This window comes from Durio zibethinus, chromosome 16, assembly GCF_047325235.1.
Source record: "Durio zibethinus cultivar Kanyao isolate XHJ-2024 chromosome 16, ASM4732523v1, whole genome shotgun sequence".
Classification (NCBI taxonomy): Eukaryota; Viridiplantae; Streptophyta; class Magnoliopsida; order Malvales; family Malvaceae; genus Durio; species Durio zibethinus.
In genome coordinates, this window is record NC_143177.1 from 22,618,974 (window position 1) to 22,646,937 (window position 27,964).

At 31.2% G+C, this 27,964-nt stretch overlaps 1 protein-coding gene across 4 annotated transcripts; it reads right to left on the reverse strand.

The window, feature by feature from the left end:
* Positions 1 to 8,687: 8,687 nt before the first annotated feature.
* Positions 8,688 to 27,804, reverse strand: LOC111295967 (gallate 1-beta-glucosyltransferase 84A24-like). Of its 4 annotated transcripts, none has more exons than XM_089745463.1 (2): positions 26,155 to 27,804; positions 8,688 to 8,944 (listed from the first exon to the last, which is right to left on the reverse strand). In XM_089745463.1, exons 1-2 carry the CDS (start codon positions 27,593 to 27,595, stop codon positions 8,820 to 8,822), a joined length of 1,566 nt encoding a protein of 521 aa, XP_089601589.1. In that variant the 5' UTR covers positions 27,596 to 27,804; the 3' UTR covers positions 8,688 to 8,819. The 4 variants fall into 4 exon arrangements, with proteins under 4 accessions (XP_089601589.1, XP_089601590.1, XP_089601592.1 ...); XM_089745464.1 differs by having other exon boundaries at positions 8,727 to 8,973; positions 26,155 to 27,803; XM_089745466.1 differs by lacking the exon at positions 8,688 to 8,944 and adding an exon at positions 16,547 to 16,758 and having other exon boundaries at positions 26,155 to 27,803.
* Positions 27,805 to 27,964: the final 160 nt, after the last annotated feature.

Genomic DNA, 27,964 nt, shown 5'->3' on the forward strand with positions numbered 1-27,964 from the left:
TTTTTGACAAGAGCTTTCAAGGGCATTCCTTACACAATATCGACATGTCATAGATCTAGCTTCAGATCGTCTATCTCTACAGAACATGAAAAATAAGACAACCGAAAGCTTTAAAGAATATGCACAGAGATGGAGAGATATGACTGCACAAGTTCAACCTCCCCACTCTGATAAAGAGATAATTGTCTTATTTATGAACACCTTGAAAGTACTGTATTACGAGAAACTGATAGGCAATACCACTAAAAACTTTACAAATATGGTGATATCTAGTGAAATTATTGAAAATATCATAAAATATAGCAAGCTCGATGCAGGAGAGACAAGCGAAGCAAAAAAAGGCAAAGCCTCTAAAAAGAAAGAGAATAAAGCCCAAGTAACGAACTATATGGGGTAATGAACTATGTGGGACAATAGTTCAGAAGTTTCACTCCATATTCTACACCAGTGTACCGAACCCATTACCCTCCCATAAATAATGTTACATTCATCCTTTATTCTTGTCAATCGTATTAGCCACAACAACAACTAGTTTATCCACCCTATTTTCAACCATCTTTTCAGACACCTAGCTATTCATTCAACCATTCTGCTGCATCTACTAGATCAAAACAAAGATCTAATCCAAGTAATGATTTAAGAGCCCCAAAAAATATAAAAAAAAAATCACTTTTGACTCTGTTCTCATATTTTACATAGAATTATTACCCCAACTTATCTAAAATCAACTTTTGAAACCTATGTATCTATAACCCCTTTAACTCTCTTACCCGAAATGGTATGATACTAATGTGAAATATGATTACCATAATGAAAATCAGGGTCACTCAATAGAGAATTGTCCTACACTGAAATACAAGGTTAAAGATCTCATTAAAGTTGAGAAAATAAAATTTGAAAGTAATAGTGATCATTGTGATATATTGGAAAAGAGATGAACCAAGGGTGTTAAAGCATTAATGCGATGGACAAATGAAGAATTGGAGAATGATTCTATGGCTTTTCTTGGGAAATGATGGATATTTCATTTGGTGTTGCAAAGAGGTGGATTGATTCAAAAATAAAAAGTGTGCCCTTTTTGTTTCTTTTTTCACTTTTGTATTAGATATGCATATGAACTTCATGACTTGTATGATAGTTGAATCTAAATGCTAAGAGCCTTATTTTTTTTATCTCAAATTTTTTTTTTAAATTCTTTCCTCTTCATAATAAAAAGTATAAAAAAATTTGGTGATCGTTATTATGAACCTATCCAAATAAAATACTCTCATATCCTTTTTATGTCCCAAAATCACTTGAAAAAGAAACATTAATGCTTCAAAGGATACAAGTTTGAACTTTGTGATACATATTGTCAAGGCAACAAACACTAAAATGATCAATCTAAAAAAAAAAAAAAAACTTCTGAGTTCATTGAAAATCAGGTAAATGTGATGCTCTTTTATCTAAATGTTAGTGATTTGATAGGTGTCAAGACTATGCTTCAAACAAAAAGTCTTTTAAATAGCCATGAATACACAAACACACCATTTTTTATCTATGGGGCATACTGATAAAAGAGCATGATTTTTAGTTGCCCCCAAGATTACCTAGTTTAAGGCACTAGGTAATTTCATGATGATGTGTGCAATTGAGACTCAAATAAATCCCTTTAACATGATTTTCATTGTCACATAAACCTTGTTAACTTATCAAGATAGGACAAAGATTGGTTGTGATGTGAGTTATGAAAACAAGAAGAAAAAAAAATAAAAAAGAAAAAAATATTGATGGTTACATTGTGCACTTTAGATATTCAAACGATCCAAAAAAAAAAGAAAAAATATAGGTGATAAAAATAAAATTTTGATTTTTCAAGGAATCATTCTTCAGTACAAGTGACTAGATTTGAGATAACAAATGGCCATCTTTTCTTATCCTTTCACGAATAAGAAATTATCTATTTGCTATCCATTTGAACTTAGTGAATTCTTTCTAAATAAACTTTGATCAAAGATCATCTTCTACATTAAGAGAAAAATACAAAGAAAGATCCATCTGATGAAGTCAAGTTCCTGCAACAAAGAAAGCATGCCTTAAGTTGTAGGAGCAAATTGAGTTTAGAAGTTTTGAACATATTCAAGCAAATGTTGAAATATGCAAAGAAAGAGCAAAAGTAGAAGAAAAAAAAGAAGATAAAAAAAATGATTGGATGTTACGGTTGAAGAAATAAAAGGGATGAATGCCTAAAAGAAAGTCCTGCACATGATCTAAAATGGTCTTTGGATTGATCACCTTTAAACACATATTTTGAACCTATTTATCCATTCTTTCAGAATCTCAAACCCTGGCCTATGTTACATACCTTGAAAGTCCATTTCGATCAAATATGGATGCTTGAACTGAAGAGTTTATTTCTTGTAGAATCTTTCGTGACCAACTTCGCTTTTGTCTATTTTCTTTTTCATAAAAATACTTGAGTGCACAATGAAATCATAAAATAAAAAAAAAAGAAAAGAAAAAAAAAATAAAGCTCTAGGGTGAAAACTCAAAAATGGGTAATCTAGAGTGAGAATGGGATTGCAACATAAAAACCCATCGTAACTAATGATTGAGATGTGTATAAGGGTTATCATCAGAAAATCTTGGCCTTGCCCAATATGATCTTAAATTTATGATAGCTGATCTTCACATCTATTAAAATACCACATTTTGATACTAAAAAAAGTGTCAAATCTGATTTAACCATAAAAAACCTCCCAAAAGAATTTGTTGTGAAGCTTGGATAAAATTTTAATTTTTCATCCAGACGATTAATTTGATAATTAATCATCCAAGCTTTTTGAAAAGATAGAATTGCCATGTGCATAATAATGATCTCCATATTTTAAAGACTTAAGAGTCACATTGTTTCATAGAAGTTGGCTAAGGTAATTTTTTTTTTTGAGAATTTTTTCATTAAAATAAATTAATTTTAAGGAGGAAAAATAAAATTTTGAAAAAAATTTTGAGAAAAATAAAGGGCAATATGGGAATACAAAAGTATGTTTAATCAGTTGAGTTTTACCACAGTTCGATGGCTCATTCTCTTCAATTCCCTTTCATCAAGTTTGAATTGATCATATGCATGTTTGATTTGAAGATGAAAAAAGGAAAGAAAAGTCGAGAAATCCAAATTGTGAAGAAAGAAAGCAAAATTGATGAAAAATGAACAGCAAAGGAAAGATTTGGAATTGAGATGAAAGATTCGGGATTGAAAGAAAAAGAATTTTGAAGAAAAAAAGATTTTGGGCAGTAGCATATTTTGAATTTTTTAAGCATTTGAATCTTTTGACTCTACATTTGCATCATTAGCTTGTCATTCATTGATAAAGCATGTGTATTTTTTGAAAAGATATTTGCATTTCATGTTCATCATTTTAAGAAAAGACATTTGCATTCACATCATCATTTTAAGAGAAAACATTTGCATCATAATGGTGTTTACCAAATTTGGAAGCATTAAAGAAGAAAAAATACAAAAACATATTCAAAAGATCAAGACGAGATGGCACAAGATGAAAGCTTTAAGCCCAATTTAGTTGGCAAAAAAGTTGTTAACCCAGTGAAATAGGCTTCAATCAAGAAAAATATTGTGATAAATTATTTTCAAAGTTCTTGGTGGTGATATCCGAGTATTAAAGTATGAATTTCATTTTTTTTATGGTGATATCCAAGACATTTTGGGGATATCCGAGTTTAAAGTTTGAATTTACACTTGTATTTTTTTAGTGGTGATATTCGAGACATTTTCAAAATCACTCGGTGGTGATATCCGAGTATTAAAAAAGTCATTTGCATCTTTTCGGTGGTGATATCCGAGTATCAAGGTTTGAGTTACATTTTTTCGATAGTGATATCTAAGTGTCAAGGTTTAGATTACATCTTTTTAATGGTGATATCCGAGTGTAAAGATTTGAATTACATCTTCTCGGTGGTGATATTTGAGTATTAAAGTTTGAATTGTATATTCTCGGTAGTGATATTCAAGTTTTCTTTGATGACAATATTCGAAGTCATTCGTATCTTCTCAGTTGCGATATTTGAGTTTTCTTCTGTGGTGATATTCAAAGTTATTTTTCGATGATTTAATTTAAAATTATTGAGCCTTTACTTAGAGGAGCTTTTTTCAAAATGAATATTTAAAGTTATTGGCCTCTACTTAAAGAAGCCTTTTCCAATATGAATCTTTAAAGTTGTTGAACTTCTAATTAGAGGAGCCTTTAAATTTTTTTTTTAAAAAAAGAGATTTTATGCTCAATATTTTTTTTTTTTGAATAAAATGGTTGTCTGTTTATCTTTGCTTTATTATTAATTCTTAGAAATAAGCAAAGAGGGACAGCTGTAGACACCATTTTATTATTTTGTTATTTTTTTTTTCATTTATTATTTTTTTCTTTTTTTTTTTCTTTCTTTTTCTAGCAACGGCTCTGACAACTGCCTGCAGTTGCACTGGCTACAATCCTGATAGCCATCAGCAACCATTCTGATAGCCGGTAGCCTTTCTAATCCTAGGCTACCAAAATCTCATATTTGTGAGATTTTGATCTTTTTTTTGCTCCATAAATAGGCAATGTTTCAGTAAAGAAGAAATAGGGGACCCTCAAAAAATATTTTCTTTCTACTAAAAAGAACAAAATAAAAAAAAACACATAGTTTTTCCTATAGGGAAGAACCATCAGCGCTAATTCCTTGTAACAAAAAACTAAAAAGTCAGTTTTGCTTTATAAAAAGAAAGAGTAGAGAGAAGGAAAACTAAAATTTTAAGCCTTGATCTACGTCGATCGAAGTTATTTTCGATGAAAAAGAGATCAGATCTAGAAAAAATGCGTCGAGAAGAATATTTTGGTATATTTTGAGATTTTTCGACGTCGACAACTGCGGTCGGTGAACAACGATCGAACGTCGACACGGCTACTAATAATCAACCGACTGGTCTACAAAGAGAAGCTCTTGAAGGAGGAAAGGTAGAGAGAGAGAGAAAAAGAAGAAGAAAAAATGGAAAGAGAAAAAATTTTGGCTTTTATAGAAGTCTGAAAGTCAAAACGACGTCATTTCATTAAAGAACCAAACGACGTCGTTTTGACCCAGTAAGATCCGCGCGTCAACCCGCAATCCGACCCAGGATCCACGCACCCAACCCGAAGACCCGCTTTCATTTTCATCCGTGCTCGATCCACTTGAACCGAATCAGACCGAACTAGACCAGTGTTGAACTGTCGAACCAACCAGATCGGACTGAACCGTATAACCGACCTAGAGCTACATTGACCAGACCGTTGATCGATTTAGTTTAGGTAAAAAAAAATTTTTTGAATTTTTTAAAAAAATTTTATTATTGTTATTTTAAATTTTATTATTAATATTTAAGCATGTTAAAAAATATTTAAATTCACTAGAATAAATTTTTGTTATTTTATAATAATAATTAATAAAAATAAGTAATGAAATATATAAAAAAAAATTGTGATAATTTTGTTATTTTTTAAAAATAAACTTTATAATAATAATAAAATAATAAATAATGTAAGAAAAAAAGGAAATTTTTATCCGATGATAAGATTCAAAGGTATTTCGAGTAGCGATACTTATGAAATCTCTAGGTAAAAAAATTTTTTTTAAATATTACCAGTATATTGGAATATTTATAAAAAAATTTTGATACAATAAAAATTTTCTTTTTATAAAAACTAGTAAACAAAAATTAACTAATAAATTAAAAATAAGGTGATAAAAAAATGAGAAAAAAAAATTTATCCGATGACGGGATTCTAAGAGTATTTCGAGTAAAGATGCTTTATAAGAAATTCTTATGTGAGAAGATTTTCTAAATATTACCAGTGTATTAAAATATTTATAAAAAATCTTCAATATAATAAAAATTTCTCTTTTCTTCAAAAAATTAAATAAATAATAACAAAAATCAATAATAAAATATGTGCATTAACATATTAGCATTTTTCATTGCATGCACAACATGATTTTTACCAAAAATAAATTTGAATCTCCGAAGATGAGATTCTAAGGTATTTCGAGAAACGATGCCTAAGAAATTTTTAGATGAGAAAATATTCTTCTAATGTTACCAACGTACTGAAACATTACTGTTTAAAATGAGCGCTGTGGAGGTGCTAATCTTTCCTACGCATAACTGACTCTCGAACTCAGATTATTTCGTAAACTATAAAATTATCTTTTTAATAAATTTTAATTAATTTTAAATTTTTATTAAAATGATAAATTTTAATAGATGATCAATTGCACCTAACCAAAAAAGATTGGTGACGACTATGTTATTTTTTATTTCGTTTTTAAATTCGTCAGCCGAACACAAAATCGTTACGACATATGGTTTTATATAATAAAAATTTTAAAGTATATCTATTTGAAAGCTATAAGTGATTTAAAGATCTTGTGAATTTGAAAACTTTTATAATAGCAAAAAAAATGTTATTTGATCTATCTGAGTAATGAAAATAATTTTGTTCATGATAATAAAAAATTATTAATAATATCCATGATGAAATAGATTCATATAAATATTTTTGAATTAACATAAAAAAATCTTCAAAAAATATTATAGAAGCACGATTATATTTAAAATTTGTTTATTGATATAAATTTTTATATTAAATTAAAATATAAAAATTTTAAAATTTTTATTGAAATATTAAAATATTAAATAATTATCTTTCATAGATTTAGAGGTATATCGAGCACCCCATCCGATGCTAGCCAAGCAGTAAGGCCCCGAGCACCAACCCATCATGATTCGTACGGGGCTTTAACCCTTGGTTCTCCTTAAGAGTTAAGATATTCCATTTTAGCATAGTGAGAATTCAACTTTATGTCCGCACACATGATGCGAAGCTCTCGTAATTGGAACCCTGAGTTATTACTCGAATGTTGGACCGCCGCGCCTAGAGCCACATCAGAACTGATACAATCGCCCACAAAGGTCATACTTTGAGACCACGGCCTAGAACAAGTGCAATAGCTCAGAGACTATTTAGGGTATTATTCCTTTATAGAATTGATTGAACGTAAATAATAGTGAAAAAAAAAAGGAAGAAGAAAGGAGAAAGACATTAAAGTCAAAGCAAAGGATATTTTTCTTTTTCTTGCACTTTGGAAGCAGCATACTTGTAAATCTTCAAGCCTTTAATCAAATTATCAATGCAATTTTGAAAAGGATGTTGGTGTTATAAATGTAGCTTTCTTTTTTTTTTTTTCTTGTTTTTGAAAAGGATCAAACAAAATTTTTAAACAAAAATTCCATAATTATTTAAAATTTTAATATTTTATTATAATTAATCAAATTTTAAATTTTTTATTTCGAATCAGTTAAAACTTTAAATATCTATTTTCACTTAATTAATTTTTTAAATATTTATTTTTACACAATTAACCCTCAATTAGATAAAAACAATTAAATATTTTTCTCTAATAAGGGTTTAATTGGTAAAAATAAATATTTAAATATTTAATTTATTAAAAAAATGATTAACTTAAATTATTATTAAAATTTAATTTAACAACTTTTTTGACTCTACTTTTTTTTTTTTCTAAAAAAAAGGAGTTTTGATCCTAACTCTCATTGAAGTAGTCAATTGGATTTAGGTATATGATGCGAAGCAAGAGTTTAAAAACCTCATTGAAGACTATAGCAATAGCACCATGCTTGTGAATGCCATTAGAATTTATCATTGATAAATTTCATAGTATTTCATATATAGAGACCATAGTCCTCAAGTTTTTTTTTTTTTTTTTTAATGTGAATAACAAATTGGTGCATGGTGTTAGCATTATTGATTATTTTAATTATGGAGATTGACAATGTGTTATAAGCAATGGAGAAAATATTAGCTCGCTACAAGAAATATGTGATACTGTGATACAAAAAGTATTTCCAATAATTTTTATGCACTTTTTTGTTCCACCTTCTGTTCCAACTAAATCAATAAAGTTTAATTTATGTGATTAAATTTTAGTAAGTCCAAAATTAGCTACTTAACAAATTTCATTCAATTTATTTGACAAAAACATGATATGACTGCCATGTCAGCGCCACATCAGCCGTTACGTAAGATGTCACATGACTACTTATAAAACTTAATTTTCTTCTATTGATCTCCCGGTTTCTCCAACCTTACTCCTCTGCGTTGCTCCACCGTTTATCAACACCCAAAGGCCAAAACTCATATTACGCCACCTATGCACAAGCCTAAAGTCTTCACTTTCATAGCCAAAAAAAAAAAAAAAAAAAACTCCTCCGAGCGTTACCTGCAATTGAAACCTGATACTAACAAAAAATCCCAGCAGCATCATTGGCATCTCCTATTCTTATCCTAGCATTCTCAGAACCCTTTACTGCTCCGAACCACATCATATTCTAAATACTACCAGATCACAGAAAAAATCACCACCCAAAATCCCATCCATTTTCAGTCAATAAGCACTAATGCATAATAATATAAAATCAGCACTATCCTCTAAAGAGGAAGCAATACAAGAACAATAAAAATTAAAATCGCCAGGGTACTTTTTCCCAGTACGATTTTGGAATCTTGAAAAATTTACTGATGCGTGAACAATTGAAAACCTCAGCGTTTGATCTTTCGCTGCGAGCCCAAGTCGTTGTCGTCGTCGTTGTCGTAGTTATTGTTATTTATATGAATATAAAAAATATAAAATTAAATATATATAATTTTTATTAAAATTTTAATTTATATAAATTTATTTATTTTTTATTATATTACTGTATGATATTTTAAATTATCACAAAAACTAAAAATTAGTTTTTACATGAATTTAACCATATTAATTCCGAGGATGGAAGTTGAGGCGAGTCGTTTGACAGGGTTGGGGCCAAGCTCCATTAACGATACACACTCTTGGGAGTCCGGAAAGATACCCTTAAAGGACGCTGCAAGTGAAGAAACCTGGTCAGAAGTTCTGACAGAAGATTGAGGTTAGCATAATGGAAATGGGAATTTCAAAGTGTTTTGTTAAAGTACGTTATTGGAGAAGAGCTAGCATCACGTGGCCCTCGAACAGCAATAGGTCATGTGCTTCATCTGCAAAGTTATTTCCTACTCTGACTATTTAACATGAATTATCGATTATTACTCACTCTGTCCTTTTTATTATATCTCAAAATTATATATATTTAAATATCTAAAATTCTTTGGTTAATTATCAATTTAAAAAATTTTATATTTTATTTTAATTAAATAATTATCGTAACGATTTTGAAGTTACTCGACGAATTTGAAAATAAAAATAAAAGAGCGAAAAATGAAATCATCATCAATTTTTTTTACTAGATGTGATTGACCACCTATCAAAATATATCATTTTAATAAAATCTCAAAATTAATTAAAATTTATTAAAATGACAACTTTAGGGTTTGCGTAATAGTTTGAGTTCGAGAGTTGATTGCGTGTGGGGAAGGATTAACACTCTTACAGTGTCCGTTTAAAACAGTACCAATTAATTACGTGTTATCCTTTAATTTTGATGCAAAACAGTCCCATTTTCGGTGTTTTAAAAAAATAATTTTTGTAATTATTCATTTATTGAAATTTGGTTTTTAATTAATTTAAAAAAAATATTCGAGAAAAATAAATTTAAACCTTTTTATTGAAATAATTCTTAAAATGTTTCAATACGTTAATAATATTAGAAGAATTTTTTCTCACCTAGAGATTTCTTAGGTATCGCTTCTCATAATATCTTAGAATCTCATCCTTGGAGGCTCAAATTTATTTTTTGTAAAAATTATGTCATGCATGCAATGCAAAATATTATCATGTTGATGCACACATTTTATTTTCTTTTAACAAAATTTTATTAATTAATTATTATTCTTATTTAAAAGAAATGAATAACAGAGAAATTTTTATTGTATTGAAAATTTTCTATAAATATTCAAATATACTGGTAATATTTAAGAAAAAATATTCACTTAGGAATTTTTTAAAGCATCTCTACTCGGAATACTTTTGAAATCCCATCATCAGATAAAATTTTCTTTTTTCTCATTTTTTATTACCTATTTTTAATTTATTAGTTAATTTTAATATTATTATTTTATAAGAAAAAAAGAAAATTTTTATTGTATTGAAATTTTTTTTATAAATTCTTCAATACACTGGTAGTATTTTAAAAAATTTTCTTACCTAAAGATTTCGTAAGTATTACTACTCGAAGTACCTTTGAATTTCATCGTTGGATAAAATTTTCTTTTTTTTCTTTTTTTTTATTATTTTATAAGATTTATTCTAAAATTATATAATTATCAAAATATTTTATTATATATATTTTATTAATTATTATTATAAAACAACAAAAATTTATTATGTTAAATTTAAACATTTTAACATGCATAAATATTAAGAATAATAATTAAAATAACAAAAATAATATTAAAAAAATATTTTTTTAACTTGAGTTGGACAGGTCAACGCGCGGTTCGATCCGACTATTCTGTCACGTTCAACGATTCGATTTGGTGGTTCAGTCGCGTTCAGCGATTCGGTTGCAGTCCGGATTAGGTTCAGCGATTCGATTTCGGTTCAATTAGATTGGTTAGAGGCTGATGGAAAAGTTGGTCGCGAGTCGGGTGTGCAGAACTCGGGTCAGGTTGAGGGTTGACGCACGGATCTTGGGTGCTTAAAACGATGTCATTTTTTACTTTTATTGAAACGACGTCGTTTTGGTTTTGACAGTTTATATAAAAGGTGCTAAAATCTTTTTTAGGTCATTCTCTCTCTTTTCCAAAAAAAAAAAAAAAACACTCTCTTCTCCCTTTTTTTTTAACAGGCCGATCGACGAACAGCCACCGTGATCCTGCTGGCGGCGATCTCCGATTGGTGTTGTCAGCGTCAAAAAATTTTAAAAAAACACCCACAAACTTCTCTCGACCCCCTGAACATAGATCCAACCTTCTTTTCACCAAAAAGAATCTTCAATTCCCTAAATATGCTCTTGAAGTTTCGGTGAAACCATTTTTTTAGGTATTCTGACTTTTTTTTTTTGAAACTGACTTTATTTTTTTTTCTTTTTGCAAGGGCTCTCGACGCTGGGTTCCTCCCTGTGGGTAGGACTAAGCTTTTTTTTTTTCATTTTTTTGGCATAATGTGTTTTTTCTTCGTAGGGTTCTCTTCTTTATTCCTTTTTTTGGGTTCGATTAGGAGCTCTATTTATAGAGCTCCGGTCATGCGTGGCACAAGGCTCGGCATGGGGTGCAAGTACGAGCCTCATGCTCTTTTTATTATTTTTATCTGATCTGGTAGTGGTAGGGCTAGGAGCCAATGGGATCGATGATCAGAGTATGGGTGGTAGGATAAGGTATGGTGGGTAGGGCGTGGTAGCAGTGGTGCCAGGGAAGGCACCACTGCCATCCCTAATTTTTTTGTTTTGTTTTTTTATATATTTTTTGTATTTTTGTTTAATTTTTATTATTGTATTTAATAATAATATTATTTTATTTATTATTATTTTTGTCATCGAATAAATTTGATGTCTACAGCTGCCCCTCTTTGCACATTATTGATAATCAATAATAGGACAAAGACAAAGACAACAATTTTATCCGAAATCCAAATGAATTTTTCTTTTTTTTTCCTTTTTTTTTTTAAACATAGACTACTCAAAAAGTTTTTCTTGTCAAATAAAAAATGCTTCTCTCACTTGAAGCTCGACAACTTTTGAAAATTTAAAATATAAAAAAGACTCATCTCAACAGAGGCTCAACAATTTTAAAAATTTTATCTTGAAAAGGGCTCATCTCAGCAGAGGCTTAATGACTTAAAAAATTTCATTTGAAAAAGCTCTTCTCAATAGAGGCTCAACAACTTTAAAATCCATCTTGAAAAAGCTCCTCTTAGCAGAGGCTCAATAACTTTAAGATTTAAAATCTGAAATAGGCTCATTTCAGCAGAGGCTCAACAACTTTAAAATTTCATCTTGGAAAAGTTTCTTTCAGCAGAGGCTCAACAATTTTAAAATTTAAAATATGAAATAGGCACTTCTCAGCAGAGGCTCAACAACTTTAAAATTTTATCTTAAAAAAAGCTCCTCTCAACAGAGGCTCAACAACTTTAAAAATTTCATCTTGAAAAAGCTCTAAATCGAGTTCTCATCTTTGAACAAGTAAATTTCTCTCTTTTGAAATCTTTTATTTGATTAGGAAATGGAAAGTCCTTGTTCTCATTATTCATGGATGCATATACTGAGTGCTCTAAATGCAATGCATGTAATGTAATCAAAATTATTCATTGTGGTAAAAAGATTCTCAAAATCTTTCAGCTTTTGCTTCTTTTATCAGAACTCTTAATAATTACCATATGATCAATCTATTCTTAACATCTGACCATTGAATTTTTCCCTACCAATACTTTTCTTTAAAAGTCTATAACATCAATGTCTTGTCATGCTTTTCTCCTTTTTTTTCATTTGCTTTTGTCAACTTTTAAAAAGTAATGCTAAGATCTTTCATGTTTGTTTTTCTTTTCATTATTTTAAGTCCAAGACCAATAAAATGCAACCACACATTTCTCCTATTCGTATGGCAGACAAAAAATGAGAATAAAGGAATCGATAGGTGTTATTTCTAAAGGAAAGATAGCATATTTTATTAGACTGATAACAAGTGCATGGCAAAGTATTTGAGTTGAAACAAATGTGCCCAAATAATGATCATAAGATAATCATGAATAAAATATTCTCAGATTCTTTTTCTAAAACTAAATTAGATGACTTCCTTGATCCTTCAGAGTTCATCAAACTACACTTGCCCCTGTATTATGGAATGATGCTTCTTCTTCACATACAAGCCACCTTTTTCAGGTTTTCAGCTTAGATGAGTCATTATTTTTCATTTTTTACTTTTTTTTCTTTTTTTTCTTTTAAGCAAAATATTTTTTCACAACATCTGAGTTTATCGGAGTAGGTAAATCACTTCAGTCCATCTCTGCCAAAATCAATGCTCCATCATAAAAAGATCTTTTCCACCACATACGGATCTTTTCAATTTGGTGTCCATTTTTTTTTATTATCATGTTGATTTGGAAGGATCTTTTTCAGCACTAAATCTCTTTCCCTAAAGCAATGGGGATGGATTTTCTTGTCATGTGCTCTCATCATCCTCTTTTGATATAATTGATCATGATAAAGTGCTATAAGTCTTTTCTCTTCAATGAGGTTCAACTGCTCGTAGTGATTTTGAACCTATTCTGCTTCCTCTAATTCTACCTCTATCAAAACTCTCAACGAGAAAATTTTCACTTTAATCGGTAGCACAACTTTCATTCTATATACCAAAGAGAACGAGATGACCCCAGTAAATGTTCGAACTGATGTTCTATAAGCATACAAAGCAAAATGTAACTTCTCCTAGCAATCTTTGTAAGTATTAGTCATTTTCTTCAAGATTCTTTTGATATTCTTGTTTGCAACCTCCACTGCCTTATTCATCTTTGAACGATATGGTATCGAATTATGGTGATGAATCTTGAATTAAGTGTAAACTTCATTCATCATTTTACTATTTAAATTTTTGGTTTTATCAGAAATAATTATCTCTGAAAGCTTATATCTACATATTATCTCTTTTTTATGAATTTGTATACCATAGATCGGGTCACACTAGCATATGATATAGCTTTTACCCATTTTGTGAAGTAATTAATCATCATAAAGATAAATCTATATCTATTTGAAGCTTTTAGAGTGATGAGACTGATGAAATCCATACCCTACATAGAGAATAGCCATGGAGGAGCTAAAACATGCAATGCTATTGAAGGAGTATGGATCTTGTCAGCATAGATTTGAAACTTATGGTATTTTTTGGAATAATCAATACAGTCACTCTCCATTGTCAACCAATAGTATCTAGCCCTCATAATTTGTCTAGCCATCATATGACCATTTGCATGTGCTCCACAAACTCCATCATGCACTTCTTCAATTATCTTCTTCGCTTCAACTGTATTCACACACCTTAAGAGTATTTGATCTCGACCCTTTTTATAGATGACGTCTTCATCAAGAAAAAAACTCATAGCCAACCTTTTAATAGTTTTCTTATCATTTTTTGTTGCATGTTCTGGGTATCACTGACTTTTAATGTATTGCATGATGTCATGATACCATGACTTCCCATCAATTTTTTTTTCAACACTTGAACAATATGCTAGTTCATCCTTCACATCCAGTTTGATGGGTTAGATTTCAGTATTTACATCTATTTTAATCATTGTAGCTAGAGTAACCAGTGCATCAGCAATTTAATTTTTCTCTCTAAGTAAATGCTCAAATTAAACTTCTTTGAATTGTTTAACCAACTGAAAGATGTACTTATGGTACCGTATCAACTTAGAATTTTTGGTTTCCCATTCTCCTCACAACTGATAGATGACTAGAGTCGAATCTCCAAACACATCTAATACTTTGATTTTCTTTTCAATTGCTGCTTGCAGACCCATAACACAGGCCTCATACTCAGTCACATTATTTATGTAATTAAAATTTAACCTGACTGTAATGGTATAATAGTGCCCATCAGGAGATATTAAAATTACCCTAATACCATGACCCAAAGCATTAGTAACTCCATCAAAATACATCATCCAAGACTCTTCAACAAGTTTATTTTTTTTAATTACCATCACATCTTCATCAAAAAACTCTAGGTTCATTAGTTCATAATTTTCGACAGCACGATCAGTAAGGAACTTGGTTACGGTACTTTTTTTATAGCTTTTTGAGTCACATAAATGATATCATATTCTAAAAACATAACTTGTCATCGTACTATTTTTTTTATCAATGAAGGCTTTTCGAAGATATACTTAATAGGATCCAGCTTTGCTATGAACCAAGTAGTGTAATAAAGCATGTATTGTCTAAGCCTTCAAGTTATCCAGGCTAATGCACAACATATCTTCTCTAATGGTGAATACTTGGACTCATAATCAGTGAATTTTTTACTCAAGTAGTATATTACTCTTTCTTTCCTGTCAGTTTCATCTATTTGCCCCAGCACACATTTCATGGAATTTTTATGTACCGTTAAATATAAGATTAAAGGCTTTTCTGGAACAGGTGGTACCAATATAGGCAAATTTGATAAGTATTCTTTGATTTTGTCAAAAGCTTCTTGGCATTCATCATTCCATTCTCCTGGATCATATTTTTTAAAAAGCTTGAAAATAAGATCACACTTGTAAGTGAGTTGAGAGATGAAACGAGCAATATAGTTCAGTCTCCCTAGGAAACCTTGTATTTTTTTGGGGTACGAATAGGAGATAAGTTTTAGATGGCTTGTACCTTATCCGGGTCCACTTTGATTCCTCTTTCACTAACCACAAAGCCCAATAGTTTTCTTGATTTGACACTAAATGTACATTTAGCAGGATTCAACTTCAGCTGAAATCTTTTCAACCTGTCAAATAGCTTTTTGAGATTGACTACATGATCTTCTCTTTCATAAGATTTCGTAATCATATCATCTACATATATATCTATTTCTTTATATATCATGTCATGAAAGAGAGTCATTATGGCTTTTTGATAAGTAGCACTAGCATTTTTTAACCTAAAATGCATGACTTTGTAATAGAATGTCCCTCACATGATCATAAATATAGTTTTTTTCATATCATCTCGAACCATCTTGATCTGATTATAGCCTGAGAAGCCATCCATAAAGGAAAATATGAAATGCCTAGCAGTATTATCCACTAGAGTATTGATGTGAGGTAGAAAAAAGTTATCATTAGGGCTTACCCTATTCAGATCTCGATAATCAACACATTTTTATTTTTTATCTTTTTTAAAAACTGGCACTATGTTGGCTACCCATTCAAGATATTTTGTCACCTCTAAAAATCCAGCATCAAATTGCTTATTCACTTTCTCTTTAATTTTTAGCAGTATCTCTAGTTTCATGCGCCTTAGCTTTTACTGCATTGGCTTGCATCTTGATTTTAAAAGTAACTTGTACTCTACAATATCAATGTTGAGTCTTGGCATATCCTGGTAAGTCCACGTGAACACATCTACATATTCTCAGAGCAGCTTTTTTAGGTTCTATCTTTTAGCTGGTAAAAGAGATATACCAACTTTAACCTCTTTTTTATTTTCACCATCTCTCAAATTCACTAATTCGATAATTTTTTAGTAGGGTTCAATTGGCTTATCTTCATGTTCTATTAATTTTAATAAATCAAGATGCAATGTGTAGTTATCTAAATCTTTCTCATTATCAAGTTCATCAACATGAATTAAGTTTTTGAAATCAAATTCGAGATTATTGCTATGATTATTTTCGTGTTCATTGTTTGAGATCCTACAAAGATTAAGATGAAGAGAATATTAGCACACAAAAATAGAATGGTAAGAAAATGATGAAAAGAGAAGAATGGAAAGCAAAATGAAGATAAAAACAATAGAAGAAATATAGATGCATCTTCTAAGTTTTTTTTTAAAATGACAAACATAAACACACCACAAAAGATCTTTTAATACTCGTAAAAAGCAATTAGGGATTTAAAGTTTCATAGCACATTACTTTTTTAAAGTTTTAAAAACAACAGGTAGCTCTATAACTTTTCAATTATCCAGCTCAAAATTTAGAGGATAAGGGTACACAAATAGCTCTTCACTTCAACTTTTTTTTTCTTTATCATCCACCATTTGAATGACCAGCTCTGAAAATTCTTTCATGAATCCTGCACTTAGAGCTTTCGGTAAATCTGGATAAATATTTTTTTCGAGTGAAAAGAATCATAGAGGTATGGAATGATTATAGTATCTGACTCTGACTCATATCCCCTAAGATTAGCTATCTTCTTATCTCATTTCTCATTTACCATTCTTATTATGTCCCCTCTTGTTGGCTTATATCCCAAGCCAAATTTATCTTTTCATATATGACCGATAGCTTCGTGATTTCTTGCAGGTTCTTTCCAAGTCAAGCTTAAGGTCAGCATCTCATCTTAGTAAGCTATTTGACTACCATTTTGGTTGTCGTAGATAAGTATGATGAATATAATTTAGATTTTTTAGCTATATATATTGCATTGGCAATCTTAAAAGATCTATAAGAGCATTCCAAAGCTTCATATATTGATTTCACATAAGAAGTATTTATCGATTGAGTTATTAATAAATTTTTTTCTCCTGCCACACATGTTAACTTCCCTTCAATAATGAATTTGGCTTTCTGATGTAATGAGGATGGAATAGCACCTGTCATATGAATCCACGACCTACCCAATAAATAACTATATGAAAGAGAGAAGTCCATAACTTAAAATTTTACGTTGAAAGTGCATAGGCCAATCTATAATGACATTTTTATGTCCTCTAGCACCTCTCTTCGAGTTCTATCAAAGGCTTTCACTATTATATGATTAGGTTTCATATAAGATCCATCAACAAAGAGTTTTACCAGAATAGTCATATGCATAACATTGATAGATAAGCCATTATCAATCAAAACTTTAGTCATTATATGACCTTTATATTTCATAGTAATGTAAAGAGCTTTAGTACTTCTTCAACCTTCAAGAAGAATCTCTTTATCACTAAAAGAGATATAATTTGAAATTGTCAGATTGCTAACAAGCTATTCCATATATTCAACAAAAGTATTGTGAGATACATATGCTTGATTTAGTACCTTCAACAAAGTATTACGGTGTGACTCTGAACTGAGCAATAATGATAATAGCAAAATTCTAACTGATATTTTGTTAAGCTGTTCTACCACATTATACTCGTTATATTTTATTAACTTTAGAAATTTACATGCTTCATTTTTAGAGACTGACTTCTGACATTCTTTTTTTTAAGTTGCATCAAGACCACTCTGACTTTCTTTTTCTTTTTCTACCTTGGCTTTCTCTTTTTTAGCTTTTTCTAGAGCCTCTGGAGTATAACACCTCTCACTTTGAGTCATACCTCCTATGCCCGTTATGTTCGCAGTATCTGGGTTGACTACAACATCATAATCATACTTTTATGGTACTGTTTTATCATTCTGATACGAAAAAGAGCTAAAAACTTTAATTATCACTATTGATCGGGATGTGAGTTTTTTTTGCCTCAGTGTTGACTTCTTATCATAATAAATTATTACTGGTCTATGCATAAATTTATTCTTTGAATCAATAGTAGACACTTTAACTTTTATCAACTCTTTTTTTTCTTCGTAAAACTTTATTCGACCCATATCCATCAACTTTTACACCTCTTGATGAAATTGATGACAATTCTTGATAGAATGCCCTAAAGCACCTTTGTGAAAGTCACATCTTTCAATTGAGTTAATTGTTTCGGAGTGATTTTAAAGCTCTACTAGTTTTAACATGTCAGCTTTGACCAAGGCTTCCAATACTTTAGCCATCGAAGTTTTAACTTCTTCTACCCTTTTTTTCATATAGCTTGCTTGCCCATCAATCAAAACATTTATTGATGGTTTAGTATGATTCGGTAGAAGGTTTCCATTAACATTTGAAGTTCTTCATTGGCTGGTATCAAAGTGTAACACCCCTTCATTGATTAACATTTACACTTTATGCTTCAAAGTAGTACAATTCTCAATAGAATGATCTAAATTCTTATAGTGATAATCACAATATGCATTGAGATCATATCATTTAGGAAATAAAGGTTTTAAAGGCTCAATAATAACAGGGGCTAATAAATATTTCTCGATAAGTTGATGGTACAGATCTATATATGTCATGGGTATGGGATCGAACGCGATTTTTTCTTGGATAGTTCCCGGGGCTTTTAAAATATTATTAGGATTAAGTCTCCATTCTGGTCTGGTAGGTGTAGCAGGATGATTGTAGGTAGGTGTCTGAAAAGATGACTGAAAACTAGATGGATAAACTGGTTGTGGTAATGGCTGATATGATTGGTATGAATAAGTAGTGGATGTAATATTATTTATGGAAGGGTATTGGGTTTGGTAGACTGGTGTAGGATAAGGTATGAAACCTTTGAATTGTTACCTCACATAGTTCATTGCTTGAGCTTCATTCTCTTTCTTTTTAGAAGCTTCACCTTTTCTTGCTCCACTTGTCTCTCTTGCATCGAGCTTATCATTCTTTATGGCTTTTCTAATGATTTCACCTGATATCATCATATCTATAAAGTTTTTGGTTGTATTGGCTATCAATCTCTCATAATATAGTACTTTCAAGATGTTCACAAATAAAACAGTTGTTTCTTTCTCAGTGAGGGGAGGTTAAACTTGAATAGCCATGTTTCTCTATCTTTGCACATATTCTTTGAAGCTTTCAGTTACTTTCTTTTCCATACCTTGCAAAGATAGATGATTTGAGCTAAATCTCTGACATGCTGATATTGTGTAAAAAATGATCTTGTGAGCTCTTGTCATGAATGAATACGAGTTTTATCTAGTTAAACATATCATCTGGTTACAGATCTCATAAGGTTATCTTGAAATATGTGAATCAATAATTTCTCATCATGAGCATGTGCTATCATTTTACGATAATACATGGTGATGTAAGTCATTAGACATTTCGTGTCATCATATTTTTCAAATTCAGAGACCTTAAATTTTAATGAAATGACTACATCTGGGATAAAACAAAGGTCAATTGCATCTGTGGGGTCATAAAAATCTATTCCCTCTATACCCTAAGCTTTTCTTTCAATAACTTCATCTTCTTATGTGCACTGGTATCTTTCACTTTCTCAAGTGTCTTTATCCCTAGCTTTTCTCTTTCCTTGGGATCATCTAAATCAAGAACTAAGATCAGCTCAAGTGGTTTTTCCATCATGACAAGATTAACAAAATTTTGAAATTTCTTGGAATAGGTGTGGATGTCATTCCTGGATAAAGATTGAGATATCCACCGGGAGTAAAAATTGGCACTCTAGTTTCTTGAAAAAGTTGGGTCGATCGTGGCTCAAACCCTGGAGGATAAATAGGATCTACCATATCTGACGATTGCTCTTGAAAGCTAAGATTTTCTTTCACTGTTTTTTCCTTGTCAAGTTTTCTAAGCATATCCATTATTGTACTAAGATCCCCTCTTAGTTCTTCTTAAACTTATTCTATTCTCTTAAATCGATTGACCTATTTTTGCTCCATGATTTTTGTCTAAGTCCTGGTATTATATGAATGACGAGTAGGTTAGGTCAAAATTTTTTATGGACGAGCTATTCTTAAACCTTTATCATCATAGTTTTTTTTTTATTATTTTGAAAAAGAAGAAGGAAAAAAATTAGAATGCTGTGTTAAAAATTTTATTTTTCACTTATTTTATGAAAAATGATGTACATGATGCATGAATGCAAGTGGAAGATATTTGCTTTTAGATAAATTTCAACATTAAAAATTTTTATTGATTTCATACAACTTTTATTACATGAAATTTACCATCCTAGAGTTATATCCATAGAAGCGTTTGACTTGTTCATAATGGTCCTTTGCCTCATCTAAAAAGTTCACTAGGCGTTATCTATATTCTCTTATGGGATTGACTTTTTTTCTTAACGCTTCTACCTTTTCAACCATCTTCCATATTTTTTTCACTGCCTTGCAAACTTGATTAGTCAAGTGCTCTATGTACTATTGCCTTCCTAAGCTTTCTACCTTTCATCTCATGTGAACATCCCTTTTTGAATCATATGTGAAGATCTAATCTTTTTTCCTTCTATGCCACTCATCTATTATTACTGAAATATGGCTCTTGTGGTCTTGTAGTTGTATCTCTAACCCTTGGATCACTTGGTGAAGTGATTCTTTTTCATTCAGTACTTCAAAGTACTTTATTCTCTCTTTTGCTAACATGACTTTCAACCTTTCCTTTTCGTTTTGGCATTCCACCAATCTTGCTGAGGTTGTAGAGTATAATCCTTTCCAATTCTGACATTCTTGAGAAATTCTAATGGTCTCCTCTTGTTTTTCTTGAGCTTTATCCTTCCATTGGTTCATTTCCTCTCGAAGCTCATCCATTTCACGTTACCAACTAAGGTAAAACTTGGTGACTTTTTTAGTTTTGAATTGGACTCGTAACCTCTTGTTTTCTTGGTGCAGATCTTTCAAATCACTATTGGCTAGATCTTATTTTTTTATGACTTTTTCTAAGCTATTCTTTTGTATCTCTATTTCATATTTCAATTGTCTTACTTTTTCACGAAGTCTCAAATTTTCTTTTCTTATTTCTTCTTTTTCAGCTTCTAATTCTTTCTTGACAAGCTCAACTTCTAATAATTACACCTTTTTCACAAGATTAACCAATTGATATGAGCTGTCATCAGGAGGGAGTACTATGTCTCTAGGTTGCCTTGCTTTTCAAATCTAGTAATCAAAAGTGACTTCATTAATGAGAGGCCCTAACCTCATTCTTCATGTTCTCTTCCATACTTTGATCAACTGCTTCGAGGTTCTTGATGGATTCGATTCCCCATAAATGAATTCTACTTGGACTAAGCCACGAGTAGCATGAATAAACTGCTTTGCACCAAATTACCTAAGCACTATTAATGGAGCATAACTTATAACGCCCCATAGCCCTAATAACGGTATCCATAACTCGTTTCTTCCATGATACAACAAGGGCACCCGAGGCATCCAAGGTGCCATCCATTCAATTTCATCCCTGGTAAGCCTTCGTAAGAAAATGACCCACTCTTTCTTAGTCTTCAATGTTGGCCATTGACTTTTGTAAAACTCTTCAATTGGTGCTTTATTTTGTAGATATGGCTTCAAAAATGAACTCTTCCCAAACTTGAAATGACTTCTAACCTATACATATAATAGAAATGCACATCCTATGAATTGTCATTTTCCATTTCGTCAACAAAAATTTAATGACCTGATGGTTTCAGCTAGGACTACTAGATCGAGATTAATTGCTTGGATTTTAATTTGCTCAAAAAAATCTACCATAGTTATCTCAATGTAACCTAAAGTTTTCATAAAGATTACCATGCCATACAATGCTAAAGCAAAGACAGCCATAACTTAATCATCATTTAAATGCCCCTGAATGAAGTTTCAAAGAAAATCCCAATGGAGGCTGAGATGTTCACCTTTAGGCTTCACAAAAGAATCAATGGTTTCTACTTTAACCCTCATAAGCTTGGCTAACTTTTTACGATAACCTAATTTTGGCTTTCGGGTAAATACTTTATCTAGACATTGTAGTTTTATTCCAAGTAAAATCGAATACTTTTTAATAGTTGGCACCAAATCTTTTTGATTAAAAATGAAGCATCTATATGATGGATCTCAAAACTGTATAGCTACCTTGACCAGCTATTTATCGATCACTACTAAAATGAGAGATGCAATCTGTTCATACTTTTTACAAAAGCTTTCTTTTTTTTCTTCACTTAACTGACCTCAGACAGTATCTAACTCTTTTAAATCATTCTGTGTGATATCTAAATGCATTTTCTCGGATAATTCAAACACATAACCGGTAGGCAAACAATCTTCATTCTTTTGTTGAGCTTCTTTCGACCAAACATATACTTCATTATGTGGCTCACATGACACACTGACTGAGAATGAGTAAATTTGTAGTTCTACGAGATCCATGAAAACTTCTTGAAAAAAATATATCCTAGAGCAAATATCTCAATGCAAAACTGTATAATATGATTAATGTAAAAAGAAAAAAAATGAAACAAAATTGAGTTAGTGTAAGGATACGGTTTGAAAAAAATGTTTTTTTTTTAGATTTGAGATTTTCTGTTTTGTTTTGTTTTGTATTACGCACAACTTTTATTCTTAGATATTTCTTACAAAAAGGTGGACGAGGCTCTACCTAAGGTTGATTTCTTAGGCTTATTACATGCTGAGTTTAGATTGACACGGTCTAAAGGTTTTCAAATTGCTCATCGCTATAGTCAATGTTAGACTAGCAAGGCACCCCGATCTTCATCCATTATAGGCTACGAACGAAAATAGTTCAATTTGAGTGAAAGTATTTCGCTTGCCATTGCGGAGGTTATCACCTCACGAAGGCATAGGTACTCTACTTCCTCCTAAAAAAGACAGGGCCCGGGTATAGAGCTCATACATGAGATGCATCGTGCCATTGTGTGCAAATATATCCTAATTTATTAAGAGTAATATATACAAAAAAATAAAACATAAGAGGCATAGTAAAAGAAATGTGTGTGGATTTTTTTGCTTTTTATTTTCGATTTGTTTTGTTTTTTTCTTTTTACCTTTTTTTATTGAAAATGAAAAATAAAAATCTAAGAAATTGATTAAGACTATTTAAATCAAAATTTGAGGATAACAAGTAGTTAATTTTGGCCTGACTCTAAAAAATAAAAGGCAGTCCCCAACGGAGTCGTCAAGCTGTTGTAACAATTTTGGAACCGCCCGACGAATTTGAAAACAAAAATAAAAAAATAAAAAACGAAATCGCCTCCAATCTTTTTTGGCTAAGTGTGATTGACCACCTATCAAAACATATCCTTTTAATGAAATCTTAAAATTAATTAAAATTTATTAAAAGAATAATTTTTGGGTCTGCATCACAGTCTGGGTTTGGGAGTCAGTTACGTGTAGGGAAGGATTAGCACCCTCACAGCGCCCGTTTAAAACGATACCAATTAACTACATGTTATCCTTTAATTTTGATGAAAAACAATCTCATTTTCGGTGTTTTAATAAAATAATTTTCTTAATTATTCATTTATTGAAATTTGGTTTTTAATTAATTTAAAAAAAATTATTTGAGAAAAAAAAATTTGAACCTTTTTATTGAAATAATTCTTAAAATCTTATAATATGTTGATAACATTAAAAGAACTTTTTCTCACCTAGAGATTTTTTATGTATCGCTTCTTGGAATACCTTAGAATCTCATCTTTGGAGGTTCAAATTTATTTTTCGTAAAAATTATGTTATGTATGCAATTCAGAATATTATCATGTTGATGCACACATTTTATTTTCTTTTTAACAAAATTTAATTAATTAATTATTATTCTTATTTAAAAGAAATGAATAACAGAGAAATTTTTATTGTATTAAAGATTTTCTATAAATATTCAAATACATTGATAATATTTAAGAAAAAATCTTTTCACCTAAAAATTTCTTAAAGCATCTCTACTCGAAATACTTTTGGAATCCCATCATCGGACAAAATTTTCTTTTTTCTTATTTTTTATTACCTATTTTTAATTTATTAGTTAATTTTATTATTATTATTTTATAAGAAAAAAAAATTACTGTATTAAAATTTTTTTTTATAAATACTCCAATATACTGATAGTATTTTAAAAAATCTTCTCACCTAGAGATTTCGTAGGTATCATTACTCATAGTATCTTTGAATCTCATCGTTGGACAAAAAAAAATTTTTTTCTTATTTTTTCTTATTTTATAAGATTTATTCTAAAATTAATATAATTATCAAAAACTTTTATTATATATATTTTATTAATAATTATTATAAAATAACAAAATTTTATTCTGTTAAATTTAAACATTTTAACATGTATAAATATTAAGAATAATAATTAAAAAAACAAAAATAATATTAAAAAAAATTCTAAAAAAAATTTTGTTTTTTACCTGAGTCGGACCGGTTAACGGTCCGGTCAATGTGCGGTTAGATCGTGTTCAGCGGTTCGGTTGCAGTTCGAATTAGGTTCATCGATTCGATTTCGATTCAGTAGACCAATCAGAAGCTGATGGAGAAGCGGGTCATGGGTCCGGTCACTGGTTGACGTACGGATCCTAGATGCTTAAAATGACATCGTTTTGGGCCTTTATTGAAACGACATCATTTTGGTTTTGGTAGTTTATATAAAAGTTGCTAAAAATTTTTTCCTGTCATTCTCCCCCTTTCCTAACAAAAAAAAAAAACACACTTTCCTCTCTAGGCCGATCGACGGACAGCCATCGTGATCTTGCTGGAGACGATCTCCGACCATTGTCGTCGGGGTAAAAAAATTTCAAAAAAACACCCACAAACTCCTCTTGACCCCCTGAACACAGATCCGACCTTCTTTTCACAAAAAAAATCCTCAATTCCCTAGATCTGCTCTTAAAGTTTCGGTGAAACCATTTTTTTTTATATTCTAACTTTTTTTTTTTGAAACTGACTTTGTTTTTTTTCTTTGTGCAGGGGCTCTCGACGTTGGGTTCCTCCCTGCGGGGAGGACTGAGCTTTTTTTATTTGCATTTTTTTTAACAGAATGTGTTTTTTTTCGCAGGGTTCCCTTCTTCGTTCCTTTCTTTGGGTTCGACTAAGAGCTTAATTTATAGAGCTCCGACCGTGCGTGGCACAGGACTCGAGGGTGCAAGCACGAGCCCCATACCCTTTTTATTGTTTTTATCTGATCTGACAGTAATATGGCTAGGAGCCAACGGGATAGGTGATCAGAGTATGGGTGGTAGGATAAGGTATGGTGGGTAAGGCGTGGTGGTGGTGTTGCCTTCCCTTCCCCTTTTTTTTTTTTGTTTGATTTTTTTTATATATTTATATATTTTTATTTAATTTTTATTATTTATTTTATTATTTTTATGTGATTGGATAAATTTGATGTCCACAATAATAATTAATTTGTTATATTAAAAAAATATTTTAAATATTTTTATTAAAAATAAAAATTTTACATTGATATTTGTCACGCCGATAAGAAAGATTTAAATTAGCATGTTAAGTTATCAACAAAAAGTCACACATTGCAAAAATTTAACAAAATTATCAATTACCTTTAAATTTTTAAATGTGTTCATCAATGGTGTGTAAATTTTATGGGACATTGATGGTATATAATATTGATAATGTATAATAGGTGTGTATTGATAATATATTAAATATAAATTTTTATTTTATTTAATAATTAAATTTATATTTGATATATTATCAATGTAAATATTATATATCATTAATGAATCATATAATGATATTTTATAAAAAATTAATTTAATAATTTTAAAATTTTAAAAATATATTTAAAATTAGTTTTTTATTAAATATTATTGATAATGTATAACACATCTATACTCCGTTGTGAGTAAATCAAACTCTAATACTTAAAAGTGACTTCCAGTGACCGGCTCAGACAACTTTGGAGAAATGGAATCCTTAACATAATTCTTACCAGCTGCATCAGTGTTGGTGTGATCAATTGTCGTGCTTCTCCTTTTCATCACCTCATCAATTAAGGCTTGTATGTTCCTATCAGAGGAACCGCCATCCGCCACCGCTGCCTCCGCTGCTACCTTCCACTTCAAGGCGTTCTTCTTTATCTCCGCTGCCTTTGGCCCCACCGTTGCTTCCAGCAAACATTTCTCCACCTCCTCCCTTGGGATTATCCTGTTTTCTGCCTCTCCACGGCACATTCTCACACCAGTCTTGAACACCTCAACCAAGTAAACAGCATCAGTCACCTGATCACCCCACCGAGGGAACGCAATAATGGGCATACCAGATGAGAGTGCCTCCATCGTTGAGTTCCAACCGCAATGTGAAACGAAGCAGGAAACTGAAGTGTGCGTTAGCACTTTTTCTTGTGGACTCCATTGGATAATCATGCCCTTATCACCTACTTTCTCTAAGAAGCCTTCAGGCAAAGTATGGATTGGAAGGCCAGATTCTTTAGGCGGCGGTTTCATGACCCACAAGAATGAGATACCAGTGTTTAACAGCGCGTTAGCTATTTCATCCACTTGTTCCTGTTTCAAGTAAACAATAGAACCAAATGAGATGTATATTACTGACGAGGCTGGTTTCGAGTTGAGCCACTCGATGCAGTCATCGGCTTTGATGATGTCACAGCGAACTGTGCTGTTTGTTGCTTTAGGGTTCTTGAACAATGGACCAACAGTCTTTATAGGGCAAAACTTGGACATGTATTCAACGATTTCAGGCTCTAGTTCCAGGAAACTGTCCATCAATATGCAAAAGGGCTTTTCAAGGTTCTTAAACTGACCAAGAATGGCGCTCTTCAAGATAGAGTATGGAGTTGAAGGATGCAAGAAGCTAGGAACTTCATCGTACTTAAGAAGTGGCATGGAGGGCAACTGAACGTCAATTTCAGGATCACTTTCAATAGGAAACGGCACTAACCCATGATGGTAATGGTAATATGCGGCAAAACAGGCACAAGATTGCACCCAAAGCATTGCAGAAGGGATGCCAAGACTTTCAGCAACATCAGATGCCCAGGGAATAAAGGGGTTGCTGATGAAGCAAGAAACAGGGCGGTTTTGCTCTGCGTATTTGCTGATAATGCGAGGAATCTCTTCTTTTGCTACAAGCTCCAGTTGAGGCAAATACTGTTCGAGGTGTGCGCGTCTTGGATCATCGTCGTCCCATCCATCCTGAAAGAATTCAAACCGGATAAAGCCATCACCGACTGGGGTTGGCTCGTCCGTGATGTTGTTGGCTTTTATCATCTGTTTCCCAAAACTTTCGGTTGTAGATAATGTGACAAGCAAACCCTTAGAGGCAAGTAGCTTGCCAAGTCTAAGAAGAGGATTCACATGGCCTTGGCCTGGAAAAGAAACAAGAAACACATGAACAAGAGGCTCAGATCTCATTGTGTCTCTTCTCTCTAGTGGGTTTTGCTGATCTAGAGGAAAGGAGAAGGTGGAGGAGCAAGATTCAAATTAATAAAACAGTGTGATGTAAGTTGAATACAGAGGAGAAATATGGCATTATGTATCATGATATATACTACCACAGAAATATTTGATTGTTGGTTTACCTCAAGCACTTGCATAATCAAAGTTGATAATTTGGTTTAGAGTCGTCATGAGATCAAATAATACTGAGATAGGGGAATTGAACTTGAATACAAAAAATCATTTACAGACAAGAATGTTGGGTCATTGTTGATGTAAAATCCATCAGACTGGCGTGCAATTACAGTCTTTTAGTTTAAATTAAATTGGGTACGAGAAAGAGGC

Coding starts and splice junctions, on each gene's coding strand:
- LOC111295967 (XM_089745463.1), bottom strand. CDS start 27,595: ATGAGATCTGAGCCTCTTGTTCATGTGTTTCTTGTTTCTTTTCCAGGC. Junction 8,945..26,154: donor CACCAACACTGATGCAGCTG/GTAAGAATTATG, acceptor CTTCACTTGCAG/CGTCCTTTAAGGGTATCTTT.